Below are 24,331 nucleotides of genomic sequence, written 5' to 3' on the forward strand. Positions count from 1 at the left end.
TTTAAGAACCAAGGTATGGAGCCTTGGGCTGCAGAACAAGTCCTGGGACTTGGGAATGGTCGAGGCGTCGTTCCACGAGCGAGGGTGTAGTGCCCTGGGCTTTTTAAGAAGCAAGATACGGAGCCTTGGACCGGGAAGCATGTTCCGGGACTTGGGAATGGTCGAGGTGTGGTGCCCTGAGCCAGGGTCTAGTGCACTGGGCTTTTTAAGAACAAAGTTACGCAGCCTTGGGCAAGGAAGCATGTCCCGGGACTTGGGAATGGTCGAGGTGTGGTTCTCCGAGCCAGGGTGTAATGCCCTGGGCTTTTTAAGAATCATGGTACTGAGCTTTGGACCGGGGAGCATGTCCCGGGACCTTGGGAATGGTCGAGGTATGGTTCTCCGGGCAAGGGTGTAGTGCCCTGGGCTTTTTAAGAACCAATGTACGGAGCATTGGGCCGGGGAGCATGTCCCAGGACTTGGGAATGGTCGAGGTGTGGTTCCCCAAGCCATGGTGTTGTGCACTGGGCTTTTTAAGAACCAAGGTACGGAGCCTTGGGCTGGAGAGCATGACCCGGGACTTGGGAATGGTCGAGGTGTGTTGCTCCGAACCAGGGTGTAGTGCCCTTGGCTTTTTAAGAACCAAGGTACGAAGCCTTGGTCTGGGGAACAAGTCCCGGGACCTGGGAATGGTCGAGGTGTAGTTTCCCGAGCCAGAGTGTAGTGCCCTGGGCTTTTTAAGAAGTAAGGTACGGAGCATTGGGCCAAAAGCATGTCCCGAGACTTGGGAATGGTCGAGGTGTGTTGCCCTGAGCCAGGGTGTAGTGCCCTGGGCTTTTCAAGAACAAAGTTACGGAGCCTTGGGCCAGGCAGCATGTCCCGGGACTTTGGAATGGTTGAGGTGTGGTTCCCCATGCCAAGGTGTAGTGCATTGGGCTTTTTAAAAACCAAGATACGGAGCCTTGGGCCGGGGAGCATGTCCCGGGACTTGGGAATGGTCGAGGTGTGATTCTCCGAGCGAGGGTGTAGTACCCTGGACTTTTTAAGAACTAAGGTACGGAGCCTTGGGCCGGGGAGCATATCCGTAGACTTGGGAATGATCGAGGTGTGGTGCCCCAAGACAGGGTGTAGTGCCCTGGGCTTTTTAAGAACCAAGGTACAGAGCCTTGACCGGGGAGCATGTCCCGGGACTTGGGAATGGTTGAGGTGTGGTTCCCCATGCCAAGGTGTAGTGCCCTGGGCTTTTTAAGAACCAAGATACGGAGCCTTGGGCCGGGGAGCATGTCCCGGGACTTGGGAATGATCGAGGTGTGGTTCTCCGAGCGAGGGTGTAGTGCCATGTGCTTTTTAAGAAACAAGGTACGGAGCCTTGGGCCGAGTAGCATGTCCCGGGACTTGGTAATGGTTAAAGTGTGTTTCTCCGAGCCAGGATGTAGTGCCCTGGGCTTTTTAATAACCAAGGTACGGAGCCTTGGGCCGGGAAGCATGTTCTCGGACTTGGGAATGGTCGAGGTGTGGTGCCCTGAGCCAGGGTGTAGTGCCCTGGGATTTTTAAGAACCAAGGTACGGAGCCTTGGGCCGGGGAGCATTTCCCGGGACTTGGGAATAGTCGTGGTTTGGTTCCCGAAGCCAAGATGTAGTGCCCTGGGCTTTTTAAGAACCAAGATATGGAGTATTGGGCCGAGGAGCATGTCTCGGGACTTGGGAATGGTCGAGGTGTGATTCCCCGAGCTAGGGTGTAGTGCCCTGGCTTTTTAAGAACCAAAGTACGGAGCATTGGACCGGGGAGCATTCCCCGGGACTTGGGAACGGTATAGGTGTGGTTCACCAAGCCAAGGTGTAGTGCCCTGTGCTTTTTAAGAACCAATGTACGGAGCCTTGGGCCGGGGAGCATGTCCCGGGACTTGGAAATGGTCGAGGTGCTGTTCCCCGAGCCAGGGTGTAGTGCCCTGGGCTTTTTAAGAACAAAGCTACAGAGCCTTGGGCCGGGGAGCATGTCCCGGGATTTGGGAATGGTCAAGGTGTGGTGCCCCGAGCCAGAGTGTAGTGGCCTGGGTTTTTTAAGAGCCAAGGTACGTAGCCTTGGGCCGGGGAGCATGTCCCGGGACTTGGGAATGGTCGAGGTGTGGTTCCCCGAGCCAGGGTGTAGTGCCTATGCTTTTTAAGAACCAAGGTACGGAGCCTTGGGCCGGGGAGCATGTCCCGAGACTTGGGAATGGTCGAGGTGTGGTGTCCCGAGTCAGGGTGTAGTGTCCTAGGCTTTTTAAGAACCAAGTAACGGAGCCTTGGGCGAGGGAGCATGTCCCTGGGATTTGGGAATGGTCGAGGTGTGGTTCTCCGAGCCAGGGTGTAGTGCCCTGGGCTTTTTAAGAATCATGGTACGGAGCCTTGGGCCGGAGAGCATGTCCCGGGACTTGGGAATGGTCGAGGTGTAGTGCTCCGAGCCAGGGTGTAATGCCCTGGGCTTTTTAAGAATCATGGTACTGAGCCTTGGACCGGGGAGCATGTCCCGGGACTTGGGAATGGTCGAGGTGCTGTTCCCCGAGCAAGGGTGTAGTGCCCTGGGCTTTTTAAGAATCAAGATACGGAGATTTGGGCTGGGAAGCATGTCTCGGGACTTGGGAATGGTCTAGGTTTGGTTCTCCGAGCCAGGGTGTAGTGCCCTGGGCTTTTTAAGAGCCATGGTACGGAGCCTTGGGCCGGGGAGCATGTCCCGGGACTTGGGAATGGTCGAAGTGTGGTTCCCCAAGCCAGGTTGTAGTGCATTGGACTTTTTAAGAACCAAGGTACGGAGCCATGTGCTGGGGAACATGTCCCGGGACTTGGGAAAGTTCGAGGTGTGGTGCCCCGAGCCAGGGTGTAGTGTCCTGGGCTTTTTAAGAACAAAGGTACGGAGTCTTGGGCCGGGGAGCATGTCCCGGGACTTGGGAATGGTCGATGTGTGGTGCCCCGAGCCAGGGTGTTGTGCTTTGGGCTTTTTAAGAATCAAGGTACGGAGCCTTGGGCCGGGAAGCATGTCCGGGGACTTGGGAATGGTCGAGGTGTGGTTCCCCGAGCCAGAGTGTAGTGCCCTGGGCTTTCTAAGAACCAAGGTACGGAGCCTTGGGGCGGGGAGTATGTCTCGAGACTTGGGAATGGTCGAGGTGTGGTGCCCCGATCTAGGTTGTAGTGCCCTGGGCTTTTTAAATTACCGGGGCTTTATACCTCCTGGGCTAAGACATACATAACACTTTTCTCTGAGAAAATAGATCTTTCATTATATCTTTCATCAAATAATTACATCTGTCAAGCATAATACTTCTTTTAATTAAATACATTCCAAGGGCTTTTGAGAGAACTGCCTTGGGCATCTTCTAGGTAAAAGGATCCCGAGCTGACCTTCCGGGCTATTTTGTAAGTTCCTTCCCACGGAGCTTCCAGCTTTCAAACATCCCCAGCTGGATTGACTTTCTTCATGACTAGGTCCCCTACTTGGAAGTCTCGGATTCAGACCTTCTTGTTATACGATTTCATAATCCGGCCCCGGTATGCTTCCATTCGGATCAAAGCTTGATCTCTCTTTTCTTCTACCAAGTCCAACTCCATGGCCCGGCTTTGATCATTGTTATCCGGGTAAGATTCTACCCGGGATGAGGTTTGCCCTATTTCAATTGGAAGGACTGCTTCAGAACCGTATACCAAGTTAAAGGGAGTTTCTTGAGTAGGTGCCCGGGGGGTTGTCCTGTATGCCCAGAGAACACTGGGTAATTCTTTCACCCAGTCCTTTCCTTTGCCTTGCAGCCTAGTTTTCAATGATTGTACAATAATTCTATTCACAACTTCTGTTTGGCCATTAGCTTGAGGATAGGCAACAGAGCTGAAAGACTGAGTGATCTTCATTTCCCGGCACCATGATGTAACCTCTTTGCCCTGAAACTATCTTCCATTATCTGAGATCAGTTTCCTGGGTACTCCAAACTGGCATACTATGTTTTTCCACAAAAACTTTAAAACTTCTTGTTCAGTGATCTTGGCCAAGGGCTCAGCTTCTATCCAATTGGAAAAATAATCTACAGCCATCAGCAAGAATTTCTTCTGAGCCCGGCAATTGGGAAGGGACCCACAATGTCCATATCCCACTCATCAAAGGGGCCAGATACCCAAATAGGCTTCATAAGAGTGGTCGGGCTATGCTGAAAATTAGAGTGATGTTGACAACCCTCACAAGCATGGACCACTCGAACGGAGTATTGGCTAATAGTTGGCCACCAAAATCCGGCAAGCATTGTCTTCCGGGCCAAAGATATTCCTCCGAGATGCTCAACACAGCACCCTTCATGAATCTCCCGGAGGACATAATCTAATTCTCCCTCAAATAAGCATTTTAATAGAAGTCCCTAGAATGATCTCCTGTACAAGACATTATTTAAGAGAACGAACATGAGAGCTTGTCTCTTAATCTTTTGGGCTCGGGTTTTATCTTCAGGTTTTATAATGAATTTGATCAGGTGTGTCATCCAGGAGTCCTCGGGTGCTGACAATATTTCTTCTGCTGCGACTAACCGAGAAACTTGTAGCACTTCCCGGGTACTGGCTTCTGATAAAGAAGCAGCCATCTTTGCCAAGGCATCTGTTTCGTTATTCTCTTCCCGGGGTATTGTTCAATACTCCAATCCATAAAGACTTCTGATTGGGCTTTGATGAGCTGTAGATATTTGTTCATCATGTCATCCTTAACTTCATAAACACCCTTAATCTGATGTGTAACCAATTGTGAATCAGAGTATAAAATGATCCGGGAAGCTCCAATTTCCCGAGCAGCTCTGATGCCGGCAAGAACAGCCTCATACTCGGCCTCATTGTTAGTTACCCGGGAATCAATACTCAGGGCCAGCTTAATCTTTTCTCCAAGGGGAGTCATTATCACCACCCCTACTCCACATCCAGCAAGGCTAGACGCCATATCCACGAAAATTCTCCATACTTCTTCTTCATTGGGCTGAACCATCTCGGATAAGAAATCTGACAAGGCCTGTGCTTTGATGGCCACCCGGGGTATGTACTCATTATCATACTCCCGTAATTCCACTGTCCACTTGATCATCTGCTCGGATACCTCTGAGTGAGTCATAATTCCCCTCAAGGGGCTATTGGTGAGCACTATGATCTGATGTGACAGGAAATACGGTCGTAGCTTCTTGGCAGTCACGACCAAGGCCAGGGAAATCTTTTCTACTTCACTGTACCGGAGCTCGGGACCTCTTAGAGCATGGCTGACATAATAGACAGGCCTCTGATTAGAGCCTTCCTCCTTGATTAGTACTGAGCTGACAGCATACTATGTAGTAGATAAGTAAACAAACAATTTCTCCCCGGGCTCCGGCTTTACCAGTACAGGAAGCTCTGCAAGATGATTCTTCAAATCCTGGAAGGCTTGTTCACACTTTTCATCCCATCCAAATTGTTGGGCCTTCCTAAGGACCTGAAAGAAAGGGTAACTTCGGTGTGCTGACCGGGATATAAATCGAGAAAGAGAAGCAATCCACCCGGTCAACTTCTGCACTTCTTTGACAGATCGGGGAGATGGCATGCATAATACGGACTTGACTTTCTCCTGATTCACCCCAATTCCCCGGTCTGTCACTATGAAACCCAAGAACTTGCCACTTTTTACGCCAAAGATACATTTGGCCTGGTTGAGCTTGATTCCATAATGCATCAGAGTGGCAAAAGTTTCCTCCAAATCAGTAATGAAGTCCGCAACCTTTTTAGACTTGCCCAAAATATCGTCCACATATACTTCCACATTCCGGCCCAACTGCTTCTTAAAGACTTTGTTCATGAGACGCTGGTAAGTGGCACCTGCATTCTTCAACCCGAAAGGCATTACAACATAACAAAACGTACCTCCCGAGGTGATGAAGCTGGCCTTATCTTGATCATTCTTGGCCAGGGGTATTTGATGATATCCCTGGTAAGCATCCATGAAACTCAGCAGTTCAAAACCCGAGGTGGAATCCACCAGTTGGTCAATCTTGGGCAGGGGATAGTGGTCTTTGGGACAAGCTTTGTTAAGATCACGGAAGTCCACGCACATCCTCCACTTCCCGGTGGACTTAGGCACCAACACCACATTCGAGAGCCATGTAGGGAACTGAATTTCCTGAATGTGGCCGGCTTGCAACAGCTCTCTTACCTGCACATCAATAACTTTTTCCTTCTCCAGACCAAAGTGTCTTTTCTTCTGCTTCACCAGTTGAGATCCCGGGAGAATGTTTAAATGATGTTCAGATATAAGGGGTGAGATCCCTGTCAATTTCTGCTGGGACCAGGCAAAAGCATGAATATTAGTTTTTATACAATTAATCAAACTAACCCAGGTGGATGCACTGAGGTCACGATCCACCCAGATTTGCTGGCCTGATCCGACTTCCACAACCTCCCGTTCTTCCTCAGCCACAAAATGTACCTCACCCTTCTCCACTACTCTCCCTCCTACTTCATCAACTCTTGCTTTCTTCCCCTCCCTCTTGGTTTTACTCTGATCAGCCCGGACTGCTTCCACATAACATTTCCGAGAAAAAGGCTGATCTCCCCGGACTTCACCAACCCAGGCTCCCATATGAAACTTGATCTTTTGGTGGTAGGTGGATGTCACGGCCCTCAGCTCATTCATATCCGGCCTCCCCAGAATGATGTTATATGATGATGGGGAGTCCACCACAGTGAAAGAGGTCATCACTGTCTTTTTAAGATCCTGGGAGCCCAAAGTCAGTGGCAAGACAATCTCTCCTTCCGGATAAACCACATGGCCAATAAAGCCAAAGAGTGCAGTCTCCACGGTTTCCAGCTGAAATCCTTGCAAATCCATCTGCATAAAGGTATCCTTAAAAATAACATTCACATAACTGCCCGAGTCTACGAAGACTCTCAGAATATCATAATTGGCCACCCGGGCTTGGATAACCAGAGTATCATTATGGGGCAGATTTACACGCTTCAAATCCTCCGGACCAAAGCTGATTACCGCCTCACTCCTCCTCATCCCCTCTACTTCCATGCAGTATCGCCGACTCCTTGATTTCCTAGCCCGATTAAAGTCTCCATCAGTGGAGCCTCCTGATATCATCTTAATCAGCCCCATGGCAGGGGGTGAAGTCTTCTTCCTCTCGGGCTCTTGCTCTCTTCTTCTACCGGATCACCCCTCGGATTACTTCTCAAATCTCCTCCCTAGAGCTGGATTCTGGCTGCCGAGATGTCCAAGGTGGCAATCTCGGCTTCTTGTTGGCTTGGTTATGCCCCGGATTGGATGGTGGAACATAATTTATTTTCAGGGTCTTGCAGTCCTCGGTGTTATGATAACACACCCGATGAAGGGTGCAGAATCCATTCCTCTCAGGCCGAGCTACCTAGTGATCAGGGGCCAAATCCCGGCTGCACTCCTGAACCTCCTTGTCCCGGGTAATCTTTAAAGGCACATGATGAGAAAAATGCCCCGAATTACCCCTCCTCAGCCCCTTCTCCTCGGGTTTTACCACCCGGTCCCCCCTCTCCTTCCTCCCCGCTTCTCTTTTCTGCTTCTGGGCTTCCTCCATGTTGATATACTTTTCTGCCCGGGACAATAGGTCCTCAAAATCACGGGACACCTTCTTGGTCAACGACATGAAAAATTCACCCTCCCTCAAACCCTAGGTGAATGTAGTAGGCTTCGTTTCGGTGGCACGGGTGGGAACATCCAGAGCCACTCTGTTAAATCTCCTGATATAGGGCCTCAAGCTCTCCTCTAGGCTCTATTTAACTTCAAAAAGACTAAAAGCATTCTTTTTATACTTCTTGCTGCTGCTGAAATGGTGTGAAAACACCTTCTGAAAGTCCTTGAATGAGTTAATACTTTGAGGGGCTTACCCCTCAAACCACCTCTGAGCTGAGTCCACCAAAGTAGTGAGGAACACCTTACATTTGATTTGATCAGTGTAACAGTGTAACATGGCCATATTTTCAAACCTGGCCAAGTGCTACTCGGGGTCCGCATTGCCATCGTAATCTTTTACTTTGGAAGACTTGAAGTTCCCGGGAAGAGGTTCCCGGACAATGACTTCAGCAAATGGGCATTCCTTAGCAATTGCTCGAGGAGTACCCCGACTTTCCAACTGCCCTTCCAACACCTTCATTTTCTGCCTCAACTCTAACAACTCTTCCGCCACAGTTGGGGATCTTGACCCATCACTAGATTCCCTGTCCTCCTCTCTCATTTCTTCCTCCTCCCTCCTTCCTTGATCCTGCTCCTGCTCTCTCCCTGGGATGGTAACATGATGCGAAGGATCTTTCTGGGCCATGGCTTTTTTCACTGCCTCATCTATCATCCGAGCCAGATCTTCCGGGGTCACGGTGATAAGGTTAGGTCCTGTGAGAAGAGCACCACCTTGTCCCGAAGTATGCGCACCAGCACCATCTCCAGGAGCCCGGGAAGTATCTTGATTAGTTCTTCTCGCTGGAGCCATACCATCGCCTTAGTCTCAACTTCCCACAGACGGCGATAAAAAATGTGATCTCGATGAAATGGATGAGCCGGGTAAGGGGCTCCACCAGATCAAATCAATAATTTAGTGTTTAGGAATTTGAGTGGAGATAATGGCTTCGCTAACACCTGCAAACAAGAAAGTAACTCGTGAATGGGCGCCGGAGTAGTGTCCGACGTAGCCACTCCGATGCTTAAGTCAGCAGATGAAGATGAACACAAGCGAATATATGAGAGAATATATGTAAGTGCTTGAGAGTTCAAAAGTTTTTTTAGAATCATTAAATGAGAAGTATACCTGTTATTTATAGTAGAAAATGGGGTAGGTACCTTGTTTTCAGTGACACCTACTAAGTATGGCAAGTCGGCTGCCCATACTATAGCTTCTGATGACTTCTAGAACACTTCAAACCCATATTGCTCTGACAGATTGACAGCTTGTATCAATCACACTCGAGTGTGGTGCAATTTTCGAGGTGGCCCGGGTAGTAAGTACCCTGGTGCTTGTATGAGGGCCCGGGCTGTTGATCTCCCGGGAATAGGGAAAAGAAAGTGTTCCGGGTAGTGAGAAAAGTACCCGGTATGTTGGCTCTGATCTGGGCTATCCAATTAATATCCCGGGTCCATGATGACCCGGGTCCTTAAGAGGGGTATCAATGTTGATATAAAGGATTAGTTATAGCATGTACCTAATTCATTGGTGGCTTTATATTTTTATAGTCGTTTCCTTGAGCATTTACTGATTCTCATGACCAACATCTTCATCAATTCTATCTGGTGACGTTTCTTCATATTTAGAGAATATTGTATCGAGGCAGCGAAGATCACATGCCTTGGGAGCTCCCAAATTCTTGTTCATGATCTTTAGATTTATTACTTTCCTGACACACCTATTTCTGATTAGATTAAATAGTTTTGTTTCCCTGTGAAAGTCTTCAAGAAAGAAAGAACAACACCATACATTGTCTTGGACATTGGGACATTTCTTCCCAATGAATAACACTCAACTCTTCCACTCTCATGTTTTTTCTGTTGAGCCTCTTTACCTCTTCTGTCAGAACTCCCATTTGTTTTTTGATTGCATACTTAGAGTACACTGGACGTGCCAATTTTTTTTGCACAAATTTTGCAGTGGATGCGGGTGCATATACACCAACTTGAGTTAAATGTAAAAATCTCACTTCTAATAACAAATAGATTATGAATTCCTAATTTGATTAAGTGGCTTTATCAATTGGGCTAGATTAATTTGAACTTGCAAGTAGCACTCTTGTTAAATAGATCGATTTTATCAATTAAACAAGACTAAATTCTTTCGAAAAAATTATTACCATGGTTTATCTAAAGATGATGAGCTCATCGTATATTGAGCTTCTCAAAATTTAATGGGCTTAAATTCGAACCAAATTTATTTTTTAGCAAAGATCCCGATCAATGATTTGATATTACCGATACAATGATGATAAATAGCCCGTTATTATGATGTAAAAACAAATTTTCACACCGTTGATTCTAATTATAATAAAAAGCTCGCATGTGTTTCCAGGAAAAACCCATGTCCTCAAACATCCCTATCTAATTTTGTTCGAAATGACATGCGCTATTATCTCATCATATCACATATGATATTCATGCCAATAGGCGAGCGGAGAATCTCCGATCACATTGCATTGGCTCCTACATGTGTCGTGACTACACTCAATCTCGCCATTTGATGACCTTCACAGAGTCGGTAAACGGGACAAAGCATAACATTATCATGTAGAGCCTCAATGTTATTTTAGAACATAAAGGTTATTGGTGTTCAACCATAACCACATATTTAATCAACTCGATAAATGGTAATCAGCTGAAAAGTTAGAGTAAGGGTGGTTTAATAAACACATCGTATGAGTAATGTACCCATCTGTATGATTGAACATCTCTCTGTCATTAGCAATGAAACGCGTTACACGACATCACAAATACTAATATCGAGCTCGAGCGGCCTTTATCCTTCTTTCAGAGAACTCAATTGACTAGGAGCGTTTTTAGAATATATCAATTAAAGGATGTGTTTCATGACGGTCATCATATGTACGGTCTCAGCTTTCATTTATTATAATATATTCAATGTCTTTATTTACGCAGCTTAGATGTGTAAATAAATAAAGTAATTGAAAAAACAAATATAAATTATATTAAAATAAAAATTTATTTTACAAATACTCAATAAAAACCCATTTACGATATGTTTTAGGACACCTGATCTAATAATAATCACATTTTCTTCTTCTCTATTCCTACATTTATGTATAACTTTAGGTTTAGGGTTTTAATTAAAAAAAAATCGATTTTTCTTGAAATGTGTTGTAATATGGTTGGATTTTGTATTATTGTTCATTGATTGTGTTTTTTTTACCTTGTCATTGAGATTTTTTTAGAATTAGGGTTTCTCTTTTGTCAATTAGGATTTTTTTATATTTTCTATTTTTATGAAAAAATTGAGCAGTAAATTAAATAAACGTTTGTGGCAGCTGATGTTGACTAAAGTTTCATTTTTTTTTTTTTGTTTTGGGAAAAATAGAGTTTTCGATTCCATAATACAATGAACTTTCTTTATTTGTGCGGTAAATTAACCACATTATGTTTTGAATTATTTTTAATTGTTTCACTTTCTGCTACATACGTTTTTTATTGTTGGGAGCAACCGGGTATTTATGAGTGTTGAGACGAAGCACATACTCAAGTAAGCAAATTTAGTTATGCTATATACAGTTCTTACCAGAGAAGAAATTCAGTTACAATACCCACAATTCTTAACGGAGTAGGGACGAAGCAATAAAAGATTTTAACTCGTAAATTGAGAAATAACCACCAATAGTTATTTCTTCTACATCAATTGAAAGTTGTGCAACTTATAGTAGTATTTCAATAAAAAAAATTTATTTGATCCAATAAAACTATGGATTTAAGTTATTTGATTTTAGAATTAGAAAAGGATGCATCAAATGTTGTGAGGCAAACCAAGAAGATGAAAGATCAAGTGGAGTCGTTTTGGGGATTTTAGGGGCATGACTGTCATATCACGTACATTAGAATTTTAATTATAAATTGAAGGAATGCCCAACTTGGTCAAAATTTGTAAACACTTGTGACTAAACAAGGAATGCCGCAAAATTTGCGATCAAACTAGGAAAGAGTTCAAACATCTGACACTGAACCGGTTCTTTTCTCAATTAATTTTAAACATTAATTGATGGAAGAACCAACTCGCACAAATTTTTGAAACATTCACGAGTGAGAGTAGTACTGAGATTGATGACCTCTTGAAAAGTTCTCGTGCGTCAAGTTGCTAACATTGTGTCATTTGATCTGATTGATTAAGTGAGTCGCAAAAAGTGACATCAGATCTTAACGGATAATAATGTATTTGCTGGGGACATAGTTGTGGTAGAAAAATAGTAAAACTGATATCTAAAAGATATGATACAACACCAACATATAGACACACAACTCTCCGGACACATAAACCTAACAGTCTGACCAATTTAGCACCCAAGTAGGCGCACTCTGTGCTGCCATGGATATAAAAAAATAAAGTTACATTTCACCTAACAACTATAACTTTTGACCTAGTGATAAGAATTTGATACTAACAATTTAAGAATAAACCAAAAGCGCCGAAACATCTGGGAGCGAATCGAAAAAGAGATCAAACATATGTGACATAATCGAGTGTTTCCCCTCATTTCAGTATCGATATTCAACTTCATTTGATTCTATTTGGCCTCTAGGTTAGCTTTCACAATGTCAAATATCATCATGATTGTGGAATTTTTCATTCACTCACAAATCAGAACTTGTTCATGGGGTATTAAACTACAGTTATGTTGCGGTTTGTTGCTTAAGTTCAATTCCCAAAGGATATGTGATTGTTTAAAAATATCAAAAATTCTTTGACGAAGATTCTTAATACAGAAGAGAGAATGGAAACCGAGAAAAATTTAGGGGGATCAAATGGATCCATATGTTCTCTCACTTCGTCTCCATGTTCCTTGAGTTGAAGTTCCCTGCTGCTGCTCCCACGAAGTTTCATTCACAAAAGGATTTCTAGCATCAGCTGGTCGTGTGTAGCCTTGCCCAACTCCAGTACTCACCTGCATATTCCCATGTTCACTTCCAAATTTAGCAAATCGAGGGATGCAGTAAAATGAAGAATTTGCATCGCCAAAACACAAGGAAATAATTCTGCTATATATGTCGTCATGCCCCGGGCCTAGGCTCGTACAAACACGACAGTACACTAGGTTCTTGTAGCAAATACTTCGCATTCGTCCTTGTTTTACGAAAATATTTAATACAATTTGTTTTTCAACCGATGTGAGACAAAAACATTGTACATATATATCATTTAACTAACGTTTCATATTACTTTAGATATGGCCAGTAAGAAATCGGGAACTCTTCTTACAGTTTCCAAACATGCTGATAAAGTTGCCATCCCTGGGAGTGCATCTAGGCCACGCTGCAAATGTATTTAGTAAAAGTAAGCGTACATAGAATCACAAACAAATAAATATATCATGTGTATATATATCTGTGTATGTTGCCAGGAGAAAAATGAACAACTGATTCTAGCAATGGACGAAAAGCAACCCACCATGTTTTCTACTCGAGTCCTGTAGATGAACCCTCCACAACAGAACAGCGTAAAGACTACGATGAATCTGCTTAATTAAAGGAACACAAGTGGTAACAATCGACTCATAAATAGATTTGCATCAGGATCAAATATAAGTCACCAGACACTGACAATTTTTTACCTACTTTACTGGCAGATGACAACATACTTGGACACAAACATTAATAACTTAACGAATCATGAGGAATAACTGGACATACACGCAAGATAGGATCCCGAATATAGCCCATCCTCTTGTAGCTTCTCCATCATCTTTTTGTCCTTGTTCTATAAAAGTTGAAGCACATTAAGACTCGTGTTAAATAAGCATTGCTACTCTGAGAAAACAGCACAAGAAACCGAAGTTGAATGACTAAAACTCACCACACATTTTTGCAAAGGTAAACTGAATTGGGTCGTAATTCTCTATCGGAATGGTAATTTCAACTTCATAAGGTGAATCATGGGCCCTTTCACCTGTTTGAGCAATTAGTATAATAAGGTAGTTATAAAGCGACATAGTAAAATATATATTATTACCAAGGTAATGACGTAATGTGCATACATCTCCATTCCAAAAGCATCAATGTGGGAGACAAAGTAGTAGGTGGGATGGCATTTGCTCCTGAGCCGGACAACCTAACTTGCAATCCTTGGTCGGGATAAATCTGGAGCCAGAGAAGATAAAGCAATGAAAAATAAAAACCACAAGTCCTTCGGCAAGCATAGATTTATGTCATGAGCCTTGTACGTAGATGGAAAGCTCAAGGCCGATGAATTATTTTGCCATCATCTTTTATTCACAAATATGATTTTTTTGTTATCTTATCCTTTTTAAACAATAGGATCATTCTATCGTTGATCTTCTATTTAGGATTTGATTTTCATAATTTTATGATTCCAAAATATCTTTTCATTTGAATAAAAAGATTTGGAATCGTCGATTCTTAGGGATTTGATTTCTGATTTAATCTTATAAGCTCTATTATTTATAATGCATAATAAATATGAATAAGATTATCAAAAAAATTATTCACAGAATTTTGTGTTGCTTAATCTAAGGTTCTCTTCTAACGAGCCATAAAACAAAGAGATCCATAGAGGTTCTCTCTTAACGAGTCTCATATTCACAATAGACGGCTCCCTGGCGAGATCTATAACGTGGGAGCATAACAAATTGGTATTAAAGCCCGACGTCATGGGCATAACAACAATTCAAAGTATATCAAGAGAACATGTCAGCTAATGAAAAAAGGTAGCAAGCTCAAATTAATAATTTGGAGAAGATGCTCAATTATCTATCAACCATGCACACTAATGTTGGTGAGGGCAGCAGTAACCACAGGCCTGATGAGAAAGCATGTTTCTTGCACGTAATCTCCATGCTACAAGTGGGCTTCTCAAAAGCAGCAAAATCTAAGATTTCCACCTCCCCAGGATGGCAACAATCAATTAAAAATGTGCAGGAAGGTGAATGGGTCATTGAACGGGAGGGTCAAATTGCAGACAAGCTCCAACTACCAGAAAATTCAAAACTTCACGTCATGTTTCATTTCTCTTGCTTAAAAAAGGTCAAAGGAAATATCGATTGTAGTCTACCGCTCCCACCTCTACCACCTGAAGATTTTCGGTCACTGCCCCAAGCTTTTTGAGATAAGCGAATACATAAAAGTATAACACAATTTTCAGTACCCTTCCCTCATGGTTGAGGAAAACCATGATCTCCAAGGGGGAGTAATGTCATGGGCCTTACACATAGATGGGAAGTTCAAATTCATCCTGCTATCGTCTTTTGACTAGAAATATGATTTGTTGTTATCTTGCCCTTTTTAAGGATGGATCATTCTATAGTTGATCTTCTATTTATATAGGATTTGATTTTCTTAATTTTAGGATTCCAAGTAAAAGATTTGGAATCATCCAAATCTATGGGATTCTAGGAGATTTGATTTCCGATTTAATCTTGTAAGCTCTATTATTTACATGCATAAGATTATCAGAAAAATTATTCACAAAATTTTGTCAAACGAGATCTAAGGTTCTCTCCTAGAGCTTTAAAACAAAGAGAACGAGAAGTTATCTCCTAACAAGCAACGAATTCACAATAGACCGCCCCCTGACGAGATCCATAACGTGGGACCATAACAATGTACTAGCATCCACAAATCAAATAAAGAACAAACCTTAATCGTTGGTTTTTGCACTAGACTGGAGAAGGAAGTAACTGCAGTCATATATAGAGTAACATGTCTTTGCTCAGTTCTGAAGCTGCAGCAATCTCAAATGGAAAATGGATTAGAAAGAAGATTTAAGAACTCCTACGAACAACTGGTTATCAATCTGATATCTTTTACGGATTCAGACCAATTTGTTAAGCACTCGCACTCGCACTCACAGAAAACAGTAACAAATTTCCAAGATGCAACTTTGCAAGTGACGAAGGTGAATGATCTTATTTCCTGGAAAAGAAAGATAATACATCGTTTACAAAATAAATGACCAAAAACATAATTAGGAAATGTTCCCTATATATGGAAAGAAAAAACTCTCAGAATATTTTCCCATTCCTTCTAATATAAACGTTCCCCCCACCCCTTTTTTCCTCCACCCCTTTTTTCGGGGCCCTTTTAGCGTATACTTATAATCTTGAACTACTTGGGCGTCAACATTGGTCTGAGTCCATAACAATATCACGATACAATATCGTGTCCTTGCTCTAACTGTCTCAAGATGAGTAGCATCCAGCAGACCAGTAGCCCCCATGAGTTTGAAGATGATGTGTCACACAGAGAAAAGTTTTATTTCGTGATAAGCACCTGTAAACCTTATTTTCAACCTCATGTGGTTCTCTAAGAGTGGTTGGTATATGTTCCACAAATGCCCTAAGGTGACCATTAACCAAGATAAGGGTCGAAAATTGTAAAGTTGTGTGTTTTCTTTAAAGGAGTGTACTCATTGGCATCAATTTAAAATCGTAAATAGAGTAGTATTTGAAAAAGTGTTTCTGTTGGAAGATTAATCTGTAGTAAATGCAAAAGAAGCAATACAACTTGAAAAGGTCATTGTACCTGAATTCGTTGTAAGCCTTTTCATATCCTAACTGAGTCATGCCATTGTAAACCTACAATTATTTAAGAGATCAGACATAATCTTAAAACAACATATATGACTGATCCACCATTTGATTTACTACATAACAATCTAGAATTTATAAAAGAGCTTACAATTTCCCACGACCGTGGATGAAAACCGACTGTGCATCCCTCAAATACTCGCAGACCTGGCTTCGCACATGGAATGGCAAGATCAACAAGTACCCTGGTCCAAAAGTAAAAAACAATAAAATAATCAGCAATATCCTAGAACATATTAAAGATTACCGGAAAAATATAAGATTCACAAACGCACATAGACTTCAAAATTGGAAGTATTTCGCCAAGCTGCAGCCTCGACCGATAACCCACTTTACAATCTAAATTTTCCCTTGCTTGCCCTCACATATCACCACACAAGTTCATTACTACTGAAATCTTATCTTGGAGCTATGAACTAAGTTAAATGCCTGTTTCAAATAATCAACGCCAGAAACTACAAAATCCTATCGTACCTGGTCACAGGATGACGCAGTTTGCTCACAGTATCCTTTAGGATGTCAAGTTCATCTATTCCTCAATAAGTTTTATTGCTTATCTCCTGATTTAATCTATCTTTAATTCTAACTGACTCGCTCTATCAACAACTTAATCTACTTTCTCTATGGAGTTCAGTGGAATAAAAGTTTCTCTATTTTCATTACTGCACCCATGTAATGGCTATAAGATATGCTAGAGTTTGTTTCAAATTCATTTTTACACGGACAACAAGAGTCAATGCTACACCATTGGTTGATATTTATTGTGAGCATGCCATTCTTAATTTTTTTAAAACCTTGAAAAGTACAAGTAACTTAATTCATCAATAATTATGTCGCTATTTTAATTAATTTTAGAATTTCTTTCACTTTTTGAACAAAATTCTCTAATGATTAGGAAGCATTAAAAGTTATGATTTAGATCTTTTAAAAAATTTAAAAGATTGGCGCTAAAATTTACTGCGAGTTGTAGAAAAGATTGCATGTAGTGAGTCTTGGGCTAACACATTGAATCTATCGAAAGTTTTGGCCAAAATATTGACAATGATTTAGATCTTTTAAAAAATTTAAAAGATTGGCACTAAATTTACTGCAAGTTGTACAAAAGATTGCATGTAGTGAGGCTTGGGCTAAAACATTGAATCTATCGAAAATTTTTGGCCAAAATATTGACAAGGTACCAACTTTCTAATTCCATTTATAATTTTAATATTCCCTCGGTCCAAACATCCTGGATCATCACAGCATAGTTATGAAATATGGATAAAAAGGATTTGTGAACATATAAATAATGAACAATAGATAAGTGAATATACAAAGGAAAACCTAAATGCTAGAATATGTGTGAAAAACCTGCATGCGGATTCATATGTGATATTGCAGATGCATCCAAGTCCACCTATGAGAAACAACAAAATAAATTGACGACATATACTTTAGCAGTAAAGGAGAAAATAATCTAGACTGAAGAATTTTCATCTAAAAACAAATTACAAGAGAACCTGACATGAAAAGCATGGACAAAAACAACAGTGGTAAGTTTCAAACTAATTAGTAATAATAATAATTGCTTAATACAAATGTCTCTCAATGTTGGCTTTCTAGGTGAATATAGAAGCAAACTTACTCTTTCTGTTAGTGGCCATAACAGGAAGGTGGTTGATTAAACTAACCGCTGCTCTATTCAACAAGCTAGAAGGGAGAATGAGGCAAGAGGCTACCGGTATCACCGTTGAACATATATAAGGGCAATACCACTTCTCAGTTCACTAACAAGAAAACCCTAGAATAACTAGGGAAAAGTGCAAGGGAGTAAAGAGAGACAAGTGAGATTGAGTGAAAGAATCTTGATTGTAGTCTCATTTCTTGTTCAAGCTAGTATTGCAAACTCTTTGATCAATAAAATCATTGTGATTATTCCTCCAGTGGATGTAGGTCTCAAAAGAAAGCTGAACCACATAAATTCCCTCGTGTTTTTTTTATCGCATTCCCTGTTTCTTGAGTGTTTCATCCCATTGATTCATTACCCGTAAGTGATACTGGTTTGCATAGTGACTCAAGTCCAAATAGGCTGAAGCAGTGATCATTAATCGAATTGAATCTAACATTAATAGGAAAAAGAAGAAAAGTTGAAAAGGTAACAATTTTCTAGGACACATTTTTATACTCAAGATTCATTAGGCATAACATTCTAGGAAACCCTCCACGGAAGAATCAATAAGAATAGCTAAAATGACATTCTTCCTCTAATCATACAAAGTCCAGAAATCATCGCATGCTGTTGGATAGTTGGTCAGGACTAACTAATAACTGCATATCAAGTTAAATTTCTCATTTCACAATGGGCTCGTGAAATAGATGTAGAGAAACTTGAGATGAACTACTAACTAAAACAAGAAACAATCAAAATTTTAAATCATATAAATGTTGCATTGCATTTTCTATATCACCTTTGTACTTTTTTCCCCAAGTGAACCTATCCAAATTTTCCTCAATATTAAAGCATGCATCTTAAAAACAACAGAAATGTGTAGAGAGGCTATCAAGACTCGCACACTTATTTAGGGTCGTAATTTATCATGGACACGATACAACAAATTTTTTTGAGCTTTTTTACTATGAACCTGAGTATTAATTATCTCCTGGATTCAACTTAAACAAGCTATTCAACAACAAGTACATAAACTCTATTTGACCATGCACAAGTGCCTGGCCAATGTTCAAAATTAAGTTCAATAATATGAACACCTCCATTCTTCCCAAGCATGTAACTAATACATGCTAACTTATGAAGCTTCAAGTACCTACGCATTGTCCATTTGGACAGTTTCCACAAATAATATTCACCTGAAAATCGAAAAAAAACAAAAAAAATAATTAGTCCAAAGTAACAGGGAATGCGATATTGCAATAACGGCTACAAATATCAGCTACGTAAATCCCCGGTCTTCCAAATTACCATATTGCTGTAACTCCAAATATTAAAGAACTCAACATCTTAGGGGACACTCATCTTACCTGTGCTGTACGTCCCAGTTTATCGAAACTCTTCTCGCAGTTCAACAGGTCACCACCATAGTATTCCTATTTCCAAAGGTGAAGAAAGTTACAAAAGTTAACACAAGGCACAAAAGAAAGTAATTAAGCATCTATACATGTTGGGTGAGTATTCACCTGCTCTGCACAGGTACATAAATTTCAATTCATATCCCAAATCTAACTTAAAAAAATTTACAAGTACACGATATTGCATATCATTTTAGTCGCTGATACCACAAATATGTTTGTGATTAAATTGTAAATAAATCATCCTTTAAGATGTGCAGGGCCAAACCCTTGGTCAAGCTTCGGACTCAGTTCATTTTTTTTTTTTTTTTTAACTTTTTTAACAAAGACTCGTCCAGATTCTAACACTACTAGTCAGGTAAAACTCATTTGAAAATCGAAAAATCGAAATTCTGCCCCTGAAGTTTTACCTTTTCAAATTACTGATCCTAAAAATTTACAACTCCACCCATAAATTTCCTCCACTATATTTTTTGACCTCAAAAGAATATTTGCACCTAAAATTCAAAGCACAACATTACCCTTAGCTACTTTTGCCACTAAGCACCTTGACCCAATAAAAGACACTCCTTCTGCTATCGCTATGGGTTTTCCTACCCCACCATACCAGTTGTTAGATTCGACCCATGAGCTTGACCATCTTTACCCTAAGGCACTTTACTTCTAATCCCGCTGATTCAGATTTCGCGGACGATGAGCAAACACTTCCACCTCCACGAATAGCATGGTTATGAATTTTAAAAGTCCACCCATAAAGTTCCTCCTCCACATTTTTTATCCCAACAGAATATTTGCACCTAAAACTCAAGCCACACAACTACCCTTAGCTCCTTTTGCCACTAAGCACCTTGACCCAATAAAAGACACTCATTCATCTGCTAATGTTATGTGTTCTCCTACCCCCTCCATGCCAGTTGCTAGTTTCGATCTACGAGCTTGGCCATATTCACCCACAAGGCACTTTACTTCTATTCCCGCCACAATTTCTTGGACAATGAGGCCACACTTCCACCTCTATATCGCATTAATAGCACGGTTATGTTTCACATGCTTAAATCCTTGGGAGACAATTAGGCAGAAATCACAAGATCTAGGTAAGTAAATTTTGAGTACTTCCACTACTTTTAAAATTTTCAGTTGCAATGTACTATATGCTCACACGACACTAGCACTTTTGGTATTGTTTCCTTTGTAGTTATGTGTGTTTTTAAAATATTGAGTTTCTCAAACTCTAGATTTGATTTTTATTATTTGAAAAAATTTGTTTCCTAATGAAAAACTACTTTCTTTATTTTCTAGGAATCTATTCAAGCCTATCAAGATCAACACAAGTCTATATACGAGATAAATTTATGAAACTCACAAAAACGAACCATCGTTGTTTAACTGTATTTTCGTGACGTGTTGGAGACATTTGAATACAACATCTGTACAAAATGTTGATTGGAGAATTGTTTTGTTGCTCCAAATTTCGGCTACACATATTTGCATTCTTGTGTTTTGGTTATTTTTGTTATTGAGATTTTAGGATGCAATTTTATTCCTTGACTTGTTAAAAAAGATAGTTTTTCATTCCTTCACTAATATTGGTTTTGTAAACTTGGTTTTTTTTCTAATGATTAATTTGCCCTGAGGCATCGCACAAGTATGTTTACTTGTACATAAGTATCTCTATATTATTTTAATAATTTGTGTGTTATATTATTTCGGTGCATGTTGTCACGAGTTGTTACAAACATCCGAGAAAAGACTTAACTATTACATACAATCCTTACCAATATGTTAAACTGAATATTTTCACATTATATAGCCAGGATATAATGTTCAATTTTCAAAACGGATACTAGCCACTCTGATAAATAACACAAGGATATCACTATTTTATCTTCTACAAGAAAGCACTTTGACAAACAAGATAATAAGCAATTTATCACAAAACAATTAATAACTTTGCAATTCAAAGGTACAATTCAAACTTACTTGAACAAAGTTGACATGGTCAGAACTGGCAATAAAATGATTGAAATTATCAAATCTTCCATAATCCACGTAGCCCTACGAGTTCATGGATGCATAAAAACAAATTTCCATTATAACACATCGAATCGACAAAATTGACAGAATGTACGAGTAAAGGAGTATAAAAATATAATTACAGTTTCAAAGTTGAAATTGGAAATAAAATACAGATTACCATTCTTTTACATATGGAAACTAAACAGAGAGACGCAAAATCCAGACAATTATTATATTTCCAGCATTATTAGTAAAACATTGCTTTCACAGTATCTAAACAAAAGATCAGGAATTTTAAGCCCTTGTAGACCGCCAGACCCTTTATTTCACCAGAGGAAGATCTACAAACTTATACAATTTATTGGTTAGCCATTCATTTTGGATGAAAAGAGTCAGCGGAAATCAAATCTTAATGTCACAAAATTATGTTGAAGCACAACCACATTTCAATAATTTCATTAATCAAGTTCTCAGGGAAGAGGTTTACCAAATGTATAACAGCGTCACAAAGTAGACATAGATAATATTCACTAACTATGATGGCCTGATTATGATTTGGGACTGTGGAGTTGGGACAAAACTTGAGGCTATATCCATTTTATGGAAAACCTTATAGGCAAGGACAGGAAGAAATCAGCATCAATTAGTCTCCTACATGACATGCATGGTTTTGGGTGTTCAAACGATTTTGAAGGTCAACGTAAAAAAGCAGCAATTTTCTAATTACAGCTAATCTTTATAATAACAGAACCTTTAATACTATGTTTTTTTCCTGATTACTACCCACTCAACATTGTTAAGCGGTAAATTATTAAGACATTAGCTTCAAGGAGTTACTGTCTCCTTACTCCCCATGTGATCAACATGGGAAAAAAGAGAATAACTATGTCAATCCCATAACATTACCTAACTCCGGTAACTCAAGCTAACCAAGAATGAGAATGGCAGGGTTTGGTTGGGCTTTCAATCTAGTTTAACACAACAATTTTGAGAAAAATGTTTCACAATAATTTGAGATATTGTTTGGATATAAATTTTGAAAATTAATGTTATACATATAAAGAAATAGTGAATAATGATTATACGGAAAAGATAAATGATGTAATGACTGGTAAAAAAAGAAAGTGGGGAGAAATAAGAATAACTGTGTAATTATTATCTCTTGAATAGTTGATTTGAAACATGAAATATATGTAAAGTAAAAAAATTTGAAAAACAAGAATGAATTGAGATGTTAGGATTTTTAATCCAAACAGTGGTTGAGCCTGGATTTGAACTCTGGATCCAACCAAACGGGGATAATCCAACTTCCTTGTTCCTACTACCAACTTGAGATAAAGTGAGCAATTTAGATGGACAAATTAGTAAATAATTCAAATAAAAGGAAAAGTTGTTAGTTACATACCGTTCGGGATCTAGTCTCAACATCTTTACAAAATCGTACGACTAAATCAGGGTCCTGTCACAATATAAGGATATAAGATGCTAATGATTGGCAAACAGGACACCTAATTTTTATAGAATATATTACCTTATCATCATCATACTCAAAAACTTGTCCAATCAAATCACTCTGATCAAAAGAAATGAAAGAAAACACTTGAAACATAAGAGAGTAAGAAGTTAAGATCATGTCCCTGATAACACCAATTTCTGTCTCAACTGAAAAAAAGTGAACCCTTAAATTTAAATAAATAAACACCCATTCAACTAGAATTAGATACACATACATATTTACGTATAACCATAGTCAATATATCAATGCTTAATGCTATCCACAAAATGTAGTTTGAAAAATATAGATTCTTTAATGTCTTCAAAATTGTGAAAGAAACAGAGCAGGCTTTGCAAGCTTTTCAAGCAGGCTCAAATATTACTCGATTCAAAAATTACTGAACCTGATCTAACCTTGAAGATGTTAGAATATATTTTCAAATGAATGAGAGTCCAGTTTGATAGCTCACAAAAATTATTACTATAAACTAATTTTTATGAATATATAAAAACAAAAAGTGACAACAAATTCAAGCGAAAGATTGAGCATTTGTTTATCAGAGCTCAATAATTAAGTTAGAACCGAACAATTCGGGCACTAATTCAAGTTTAAAAACTTAATCCAAACAAACTAGTTATTTTTTCAACTTCGAGCCTGCTAAAAGAGTTAAAGTTAGCTAAAACGTGAAATAGCTAATAATGGGGTTGGGACATCTACATATAACATATAACAAGGATACAAAATCATGAATACGACTGGAATTATCGAGTGCGTAACAGCTAGTACTCGGCACAACAACTGAATCAGCTCCGAGCGTGTGAAAAAAGACAGCTGAAAAATGCGTACTAACGAGTTAGAAAGAATTACAGGATACAGAAAAATCCCATTAAACAATAATTCTTTTAAGATTTTCCACGTTCTGCCGTGCATATTTTACCTGAAATCACAGCAATTAAGAATCCTTGCATCGTATTTGGAAAATGATTCTCCGACTCAAAATCAACATAAACTTGTAGTATCCTGCCGAAAAAGATCCAGGAAAACACGCAGATTAGAATTCAAAAAGAACTTCATCCTACGAGTAATTAATTCAAAACCAATAGGTGGGAGCGAAAGGCAAAGGAAAGCAAAGAAAATCTCAGGGCGACATTGAAATGAGTAAATATTGCTTCGGGTAACCTCTACCGGTTTTAAGAAGAAAAAATGAATCTGCAGCAGATTGCGTACGGTTAAAACGATTAATTATTGATCATTACCTTTGTTATATCAGGGGATTGCCCCCAGGGTTATTATATTTATTTATAAAAATAAATATGTGTACACAATTATTTTAATAACTATTTTATAAAAACTTATTACTTTTATTTTATCCTTTTTTTTCCCATCAGTTTGACCCACATTTTTATTTTAAAAAATAAAAAAATACTAGACATGCTTAATGGTTTCGGTTCCGGTTCGATAGTAGATGGATCAATTACGGACGAG

The 24,331-nt window shown here is 39.9% G+C and overlaps 3 protein-coding genes across 5 annotated transcripts; all 3 read right to left on the minus strand.

Moving 5' to 3' along the window:
- Window positions 1–3,465: 3,465 nt before the first annotated feature.
- On the minus strand, window positions 3,466–3,858 carry LOC142528447 (uncharacterized). Its single transcript, XM_075633499.1, has one exon. The coding sequence runs from the start codon at window positions 3,856–3,858 to the stop codon at window positions 3,466–3,468; it is 393 nt and encodes a 130-aa protein (XP_075489614.1).
- Window positions 3,859–4,516: 658 nt separating this feature from the next.
- Window positions 4,517–7,102, minus strand: LOC142528448 (uncharacterized). The gene is made up of 3 exons (XM_075633500.1): window positions 5,866–7,102; window positions 5,348–5,820; window positions 4,517–5,296 (listed from the first exon to the last, which is right to left on the minus strand). The coding sequence occupies exons 1-3, from the start codon at window positions 7,100–7,102 to the stop codon at window positions 4,517–4,519; spliced, it is 2,490 nt and encodes an 829-aa protein (XP_075489615.1).
- Window positions 7,103–12,281: 5,179 nt separating this feature from the next.
- LOC142530008 (uncharacterized) lies at window positions 12,282–24,055 on the minus strand. Of its 3 annotated transcripts, XM_075635758.1 has the most exons (17): window positions 23,784–24,055; window positions 23,586–23,677; window positions 22,883–22,924; window positions 22,757–22,810; window positions 21,316–21,390; window positions 19,288–19,353; window positions 19,074–19,116; window positions 17,623–17,668; window positions 16,364–16,457; window positions 16,208–16,260; window positions 15,323–15,407; window positions 13,705–13,807; window positions 13,524–13,616; window positions 13,361–13,427; window positions 13,119–13,185; window positions 12,930–12,983; window positions 12,282–12,615 (listed from the first exon to the last, which is right to left on the minus strand). In XM_075635758.1, exons 1-17 carry the CDS (start codon window positions 23,812–23,814, stop codon window positions 12,472–12,474), a joined length of 1,209 nt encoding a protein of 402 aa, XP_075491873.1. In that variant the 5' UTR covers window positions 23,815–24,055; the 3' UTR covers window positions 12,282–12,471. The 3 variants fall into 3 exon arrangements, 2 of the variants coding, with proteins under 2 accessions (XP_075491873.1, XP_075491872.1); XM_075635757.1 differs by lacking the exons at window positions 23,586–23,677; window positions 23,784–24,055 and having other exon boundaries at window positions 22,883–23,519; XR_012816009.1 differs by lacking the exons at window positions 12,282–12,615; window positions 23,586–23,677; window positions 23,784–24,055 and having other exon boundaries at window positions 12,924–12,983; window positions 13,282–13,427; window positions 22,883–23,522.
- Between the last annotated feature and the right edge of the window lie 276 nt (window positions 24,056–24,331).

This window comes from Primulina tabacum, chromosome 16 (genome assembly GCF_025594145.1).
Source record: "Primulina tabacum isolate GXHZ01 chromosome 16, ASM2559414v2, whole genome shotgun sequence".
Classification (NCBI taxonomy): domain Eukaryota; kingdom Viridiplantae; phylum Streptophyta; class Magnoliopsida; order Lamiales; family Gesneriaceae; genus Primulina; species Primulina tabacum.